Here is an 8,547-nt window from a genome sequence, read left to right on the forward strand (position 1 = left end):
AGATTTGGATTTATAGTCCTTCTTCCTATATTGTAAATCAAAATAAAATAGCTTCGGTTGGAGTTCCGACCCAGTATGGTGTAGATACCGTCATGGCCAAAACTATTGGCACCCCTGCGCTTCTGTCACATAACGCACCACTTCCCGCAGACAATTGTTGCAATAACAAATGTTTTCGCCATTCTCATGTTTATTTCTTTTGGTTTTGTATCGGTGACACAAAAAAGTGGAGAAAAAGAAAAGCCAAACCTGACGCATTCCACCCAAAACTCCAAACAAATGGACCGGACAAAATGATTGGCACCCTCAATTAATATTTGGTAGCCCAGCTCTTGGATCCATGGCTTCCTGAACCCATCAATGAGTCTCTTACACCTCTCTGCAGGAATTTGCGAGCGCTCTTCTTTCGTCTCTCAGATAGGAAGGATTCCTTTTCCCTCCACAGGAGCTCTATGGGCTACAGATCTGGACTCGTTGCCGGGCCGTCCAGTACTCTCCAGCGCTTTGTCTGAAACCATTTCTATGGGCTTTGCGTCATTGTCCCGCTGTAAGACCCGTGACCTCTGACGGAGACCCAACTTTCTGACACCGGGCCCTACACTGCACCCCACAATTCTTTGGTAGTCTTCAGATTTCATAATGCCGTGCACTCAGCCAAGACATCCAGCGCCTGAAGCAGCAAAGCAACCCCAAAACATTAGTGACCCCAAAACATAGTTTTATAGTATAGTTGGTATAGTTGGTGACAAATTGTTGAGTGCGTTTGTAAAATGTGTGACCACGTGACCGCTCACACATTCCAACCTAGTCCCAAACTTTGATTGAACAACGGGTTTTGGAATCCTGTGTGAGAGCCCGAATCACACCCGGGCACATTATTCACACCGGACTTGTGGCTCCCTGCTGGTGCCGCCACTGTCACTTGTACTCCCCCTTCCTGTCCCCCCTCTCGCCCCCTCTTTATTGAAGTCAGGGTTCGCTCCCTTAGGCCTCAGTCACACTTGTTACATTTCTGCATTGCAATGGATTGTCCTGCACACAACAAATGCGGCAATGAAGCTCACACTGCTTTTTGAGCTGCACGCTGTGTGCGTTTCCTGTGCGTTCCCTGTGCGTTCTCAAACGTTCCCTGTGAGTTCTCTGAATGTTCCCTGCGCGCTGCCTGTGCAATCTCTGCGCGTTACCTGTGCAATCTCTGCGCGTTACCTGTGCATTCTCTGTGCGTTCCCTGTGCATTCTCTGTGCGTCCCAGTGCCTTCTCTGTGCGTTCCCTGCACATTCTCTGTATGTTCTCTCTACATTATCTCTGTGTCCTCTCTGCGCTCTCTGTGCGTTCTCTGTGTGTTCCCTGTGTGTTTTCTCTGCGCTCTCTGTGCGTCCTCTCTGCGCTCTCTGTGCGTTCTCTGTGTGTTCTCTCTGTGTTCCCTGTGTGTTTTCTCTGCGCTCTCTGTGCGTCCTCTTTGAGTTCCCTGTGCGTTCCTTTTGTCTTCTCTCTGTGTGTTCTCTCTGCACCCTCTCTGCGCTCTTTGTGTTCTCTGTGCGTCCTCTCTGCATTCTCTTCGTGTTCTCTGTGCGTTCTCTGTATGTTCTCTGTGCGTTTTCTGTGTGTTCTCTCTGTGCTCTCTCTGCGTCCTCTTTGCGTTCTCTGTGCGTCTCTCTGTGCTCTCTCTGCCTCCTCTCTCTGCGTTCTCTGTGCACTCTCTCTGCGTCTCACTCACCACGTCTTAGGCGCCATTAACGATGAGCGAGAAGTGTGACTACACAAGTTTGAATGTGTCTCCCCCCCGGCACTGATTCCGAGGCTGCAGTGCAGGATTTGTGTCGTAGTTACAATTTCCTGTTTCCTGACTTCAGGACACAAATATTTCAGCCAAATCTTCCCGGAGACAGGAAATCATCTTTAAATCTGGAGGACAAACGTTCCAGGGATTCTTCACCCGGCCAACAGGAAGTCAGGTGAGTTCCCAACATCCCCCCCTCCCCTTTCTGTTCTTTTAAATTCTCCATGAAAGGTTCCCCCTGATACTGAGACTTCCTGTTATCGGCGGATCAGAATATGAAATCCCCAACAATGAGCTTCAATTCTATCCCCCCGGAAGTGTTTTCTTCTATCTGATCAACAAAACAATCCCGCCAGAAATCCAGAGCTGATCACTTCCTGTGCCCTCTGCCTGCTGCTGCATCAGATACATTGTATGAATAAGATTGGGATGCCATTAGAGTTCATGTGTGTGTAAAGGCGTCCCAATACTTTTGGTAATATAGTGTATACTGTTACCAGCTATATCTGAGGACTACAGAACACCTCGCAAATATATTACAGAGAAGAGGAGAAGGGGAGGTGTTCTGCAGTTTCTAATTAGGAGAGCAGCCTGGGGTGGTGACAACGCAGTCACCCTAACACACGAACAGGATCACCAGGTAAAAATAAAGACAAAAGTAATGCAGCTGCCACATCTGAGGACGGGTAAGATACAATATATGAAATTTGTGGTTTTGGGTTTAGATATACTCTGGACCTGACCTCCGTCCTCCCCTTCAGTCTTCTATCTGACCTCCGTCCTCCCCTTCAGTCTTCTATCTGACCTCCGTCAAAAATCTTTCAATGGGGACACCCGTTCAGGTGACAACTGTCTTTTCTCACTTCCTGCGTTCTGTCGGCAGGACAGGAAGTGAAATCTCCCCAGTGGGACAGCAACGTCCCCTGTCCCCGGAATCTCTGCGGTTCCTTGTATCTCAGGAGACCTCCTTTGCGGCCTCCGCCTCTCTCTCTCTCTCCGGCATAACCGTCTGCAGTCAGAATAAGGAATTGGCGGCGCAGATTGCCATCTAAGTCATCCGTTCCGGAGCCGGCCAATCGGTAGCGGAGCCGGGCAGGCGGTGGGACGTGGAGGGCAGACACGGAGGGGATTAAGATGCGCCGCCATGGAGAGGACGCTTGAAGGAGACAGATAAGGAAGAGACGGAGGAGGAACTCCGGGCCGATAAGACGGAAAGGTCGCGGACACAAAAGGGGGAATATAAAAGGAGGAAACTCCGGGCCGCCTTTTCATTGAGTCCTCCCGGTAATGAAGTATCGATCCCACGGACGGAGAAATAATGGCTGCGGCCGGAATCGATGGGCCCCGGGGCTCTGGGGCTGCGCTATCTCTCAGCCGCATTGTTAGCGGAAAGCCGAAGCGCAAAGATTTCCTGCGGAGAGCGCACAATGCTTCCCTTTGTGTCGGTGAATGTGGAGGAGGGGGAGGGGGGATATATATGTGATCTGACACAGGGTTCCCTCCCTCCCCATCTACTGACTATTCACACCGAGTGAATTGTTTGTAGTCGGGGAATCCAAGTATAGTAGTTGTATCATTGTTTCCTTTTATTCTATAAATGGCATCCGATGTGTATGGAAACTTCACCAGATGTGCCAACAAAGTTCATAGTATGCTCCTCGGCTCCATCTAGTGGCGGGTATGCACTGCGAATGTCAGTCGCACAACTATACACCATGCAAACGTGTTATAATTGGATGGGGGTGCCCATGTACCGTTATTATTGGCTATGGGGGACCATGTGCTCCTGATGTGGGTGGGCCTGGGATGGGGGTGCCCATGAGCTGTGTTATCATTGGTGATGATGGACTGTGTGCTCCTGATGTGGGTGGGCCTGGGATGGGGTTCCATCATCACCAATGTTAACATGAGCTGTGTTATCATTGGCTATGAGGGACCATGTGCTCCTGATGTGGGTGGGCCTGGGATGGGGGTGCCCATGAGCTGTGTTATCATTGGTGATGATGGACTGTGTGCTCCTGATGTGGGTGGGCCTGGGATGGGGGTGCCCATGTGTTGTCTTATTATTGGCGATGATGAACCATGTACTCCTGATGTGGGTGGGTCTGGGACAGGGCTGCCCATGTGTTGTCTTATCATTGGCTATTAGGGACCTTGTACTACTGATGTAGTTTGGCCGGGGGTGGGGGTGCCCTTGTGCTGTTATGTCATGGACAATAAGGGACCATGTACTCCTGATGGATGTAGGTGGATCTGGGACAGGGCTGCCCACGTGCTGTGCTATCATAGGCTATGAGAGACCGTGTACTCCTGATGTGGGTGGGCCTGGGACGGGGGTGCCCATGCGCTGTGCTATCATTGGCTATGAGAGACCGTGTACTCCTGATGTGGGTGGGCCTGGGACGGGGGTGCCCATGCGCTGTGCTATCATTGGCTATGAGAGACCGTGTACTCCTGATGTGGGTGGGCCTGGGACGGGGGTGCCCATGCGCTGTGCTATCATTGGCTATGAGAGACCGTGTACTCCTGATGTGGGTGAGCCTGGGATGGGGGTGCCCATGCGCTGTGCTATCATTGGCTATGAGAGACCGTGTACTCCTGATGTGGGTGGGCCTGGGATGGGGGTGCCCATGCGCTGTGCTATCATAGGCTATGAGGGACCATGTACTCCTGATGTGGGTGGGCCTGGGATGGGGGTGCCCATGCGCTGTGCTATCATAGGCTATGAGGGACCATGTACTCCTGATGTGGGTGGGCCTGGGATGGGGGTGCCCATGCGCTGTGCTATCATAGGCTATGAGGGACCATGTACTCCTGATGTGGGTGGGCCTGGGATGGGGGTGCCCATGTGTTGTCTTATCATTGGCTATGAGAGACCGTGTACCCCTGTGTTTATTTACGTTGTGATTTCATTTTGTGGTTCTATGTACACTTGTAATACACTGTATATAGATCCCCACATCCTATTGGGGACCGGATGTGGGAATGTCTTGGCGGGAAAGGGGGGGGGGAGGTCCCTCCCCATGTTGAGGGCATGTTGCCTGGTATGATTTGGGAAGGGGGAGACAGGGATGTCTTCCACCTTTTTCAAAGGTATGTTATTTGGGAGGACCTCATGTTATTTATATTTGCATGGAGCTCCCCCAAAATCCTTACTGTTGATGAGGGTCTTGGGTTACTAATGCTGATCCTCTGGCTTCAATACCTGAAATCTGAGTTCACTATGACGGGACAAGTCTTCAAAATACACTTCTGACTTTCATCATCTGTGTTTTGGGTCAGTTACATAGAAAATACTAAGGATCCAGTGATATCATTTTTTCCAGACCGAGTACGAGAACCGATTTTCTAAAACAATACAGACTAAGGATTTCAGGACAGTGGTGGACCCTAGTAGTTTTGCCACTGTCTCCAAGCTGTAAAGGGACTACAACTCTCAGCAATACATTATACGGCAATGCACAATTATACCACAACCTATAGAGGACTGCAAATCTCAACAATACATTATACAGCAATGCAGAATGGCACCAGCTATAGAGGACTACAAATCTCAGCAATACATTATACAGCAATCAATGCAGAATGGCACTAGCTATAGAGGACTACAAATCTCAGCAATACATTATACAGCAATCAATGCAGAATGGCACTAGCTATAGAGGACTACAAATCTCAGCAATACATTATACAGCAATCAATGCAGAATGGCACTAGCTATAGAGGACTACAAATCTCAGCAATACATTATACAGCAATCAATGCAGAATGGCACTAGCTATAGAGGACTACAAATCTCAGCAATACATTATACAGCAATCAATGCAGAATGGCACTAGCTATAGAGGACTACAAATCTCAGCAATACATTATACAGCAATCAATGCAGAATGGCACTAGCTATAGAGGACTACAAATCTCAGCAATACATTATACAGCAATCAATGCAGAATGGCACTAGCTATAGAGGACTACAAATCTCAGCAATACATTATACAGCAATCAATGCAGAATGGCACTAGCTATAGAGGACTACAAATCTCAGCAATACATTATACAGCAATCAATGCAGAATGGCACTAGCTATAGAGGACTACAAATCTCAGCAATACATTATACAGCAATCAATGCAGAATGGCACTAGCTATAGAGGACTACAAATCTCAGCAATACATTATACAGCAATCAATGCAGAATGGCACTAGCTATAGAGGACTACAAATCTCAGCAATACATTATACAGCAATCAATGCAGAATGGCACTAGCTATAGAGGACTACAAATCTCAGCAATACATTATACAGCAATCAATGCAGAATGGCACTAGCTATAGAGGACTACAAATCTCAGCAATACATTATACAGCAATCAATGCAGAATGGCACTAGCTATAGAGGACTACAAATCTCAGCAATACATTATACAGCAATCAATGCAGAATGGCACTAGCTATAGAGGACTACAAATCTCAGCAATACATTATACAGCAATCAATGCAGAATGGCACTAGCTATAGAGGACTACAAATCTCAGCAATACATTATACAGCAATGCAGAATAGCGCCGGCTATAGAGGACTACAAATTTGTTTAAATCTGCAACTTTCACGAAATGATTCCTGGTTATCCTGCCATGGAGGCCCTAATTCAGACACTGGATGTTCATATAGAGACTTTACACCGGGGGTGCCCATTAGGTAGATGGTGATCTAGCAGTAGCTCTCAGAGCTGATGCTGGTGGATCAGGAAGGGGGGGGGGGATGGCGGCCCCTTTATTCCATTTTGGTATATGTATTTAGCTGTGCACACATGATTACCTATCAGCCTGAGTCTGCTGAGCCGAGCTCCCCGACACCTTTCTGGTGGATACTGGGGGTTGTAGTGCTATGTATTACATCAAAGAATATTAGTTTACACAGCAAAATACAGCAAGGTGAGCCAAGAGAGACAGCCAGGAGAGAGAGAGGAGAGACAGCCAGGGGGGAGAGCGAGGAATGACAGCCAGGAGAGAGAGAGAGCGAGGAAAGAAAGAAGAGACAGCCAGGAGAGAGAGCAAGGAGAGACAGCCAGGAGAGAGAGCAAGGAGAGAGAGCAAGGAGTGAGAGTGAGGAGAGAAAGAAGAGACAGCCAGGAGAGAGAGTGAGGAGAGAAAGGAGAGACAGCCTGGAGAGAGAGCAAGGAGAGACAGCCTGGAGAGAGAGCAAGGAGAGACAGCCAGGAGCGAGAGCAAGGAGAGAGAGTGAGGAATGACAGCCAGGAGCGAGAGCAAGGAGAGACAGCCAGGAGCGAGAGCAAGGAGAGAGAGTGAGGAATGACAGCCAGGAGCGAAAGCGAGGAGAGAAATAAGAGACAGCCAGGAGGATGAGGAGGGAGAGACAGCCAGGAGAGAAAGTGAGGAGAGAAAGAAGAGACAGCCAGGAGAGAGAGAGGAGAGAAGCCAGGAGAGAGAGGGAGGAATGACAGCAAGGAGAGAGAGAGCGATGAGAGAAAGAAGAGACAGCCAGGAGAGAGAGAGAGCGAGGAGAGAAAGAGACAGGAGGATGAGCGAGGAGAGACAGCCAGGAGAGAGAGAGCGAGGGAGTTTTTTTTTTTCGTTGGTAGATCTCATGTAGCTCGTCATTTGAAAAGTAGATCCTAACACCAAAAATTGTGGGCGCCCCTGCATTGCAGGATGTGCACAGTGCAGGGAGAGAGAACATGAAATAATAAGATGAGAACTATATAAAGAACAATGCGATCCTATCTTATATTCCTTTTATGGGTTTAATTCATTGGTATCATTTGTGTGCAGAGGATGCGGCGGGGGATGTCACATATTCTCAGTAAAGCACAAAAAAAGTGAAGACAAGTTACCGAAGATCAGAGACATCCGCTGGAAATTCCTGCAAATGTCTAAAAATACCTCACCTGAGGACATTGTAAATGTCAGCTGTATCTATTCCTGGGACTGTATCATCCTGACTATAGGAGAGAGCAGGAAACGCAACCCACAAACCGCGCGGCTGAAAACCATTGCAAGAACTTAGCAGAACTGCCTCAGGTTCCATTGACACTTTCTGCCGCATGAACCCGCGCAACATTTTCTGCGTGTTTTGCCACATTTGTCTTGTGTCTGTACCATGGAAATGAATTGTCTGCCCCACGTGCAGCAAATGCCGCAGTGAAGCTACTGGCTGTTTGAGCTGCGCGCGTTTTGCCTCCACACCTTTTTAACGCAATTGTTGCACATTTTACGCGCATGTAAGAATGCGCGTCTTGCTTGCCGTGTTTGGCCGTGTCATTATCAATAATAGAATTCCTATACAGCACCATCTAGGGGCAGCGGGTACAGCTGGCTCTGCCTCTAGATAGGCGGAGCCAGCTGTCACTCAGGCAGCTGGGCGGATCCCGGCACAATTGTCGGGATCCGCTCCGGCTGCGGCGTCTCAGTATACCGCGAGCTGTAGCTCCCTATATACTGAGCTTAGGGGTGACGGGAGGACGCTAGTTTGTGTCCTCCCGTTACCCTAAGGAGAACTATGGGGAAAAGCCCTGACCTCATAGTTCCCCTTTAAGTAAACACAAGCGTTTGCAGAGATCACCTTTTTGAGCTTCTCTACATTGAATTTAAACATTTTACAATCTACGAAGCGCAGACCCCATCTACACAAACTCATTCCGTTTATGAAGATCAATATTATCCTAAAAACAGCTGGATAATCAGCGAACCAGCAAGGCCTCCGGAAGCCTTAAAGCCAGTCGGAGCGATTTGAAGGCGCGCCGCAAGC

At 48.7% G+C, this 8,547-nt stretch overlaps 1 protein-coding gene across 1 annotated transcript in view; it reads right to left on the reverse strand.

Moving 5' to 3' along the window:
- Nucleotides 1–1,554, reverse strand: part of LOC108794906 (cGMP-dependent 3',5'-cyclic phosphodiesterase-like) — a gene marked incomplete at its 3' end in the record, with an annotated part of 167,647 nt that extends 166,093 nt beyond the window's left edge. The window contains exon 1 of the mRNA XM_018566048.1: nucleotides 1,207–1,554. Coding sequence (XP_018421550.1) covers nucleotides 1,207–1,554 — 348 coding nt within the window. The remainder of the gene's footprint in view (nucleotides 1–1,206) is intronic.
- Nucleotides 1,555–8,547: the final 6,993 nt, after the last annotated feature.

Source organism: Nanorana parkeri, unplaced genomic scaffold (assembly GCF_000935625.1).
Source record: "Nanorana parkeri isolate BGI_ZX_2015 unplaced genomic scaffold, ASM93562v1 scaffold911, whole genome shotgun sequence".
Classification (NCBI taxonomy): Eukaryota; Metazoa; Chordata; class Amphibia; order Anura; family Dicroglossidae; genus Nanorana; species Nanorana parkeri.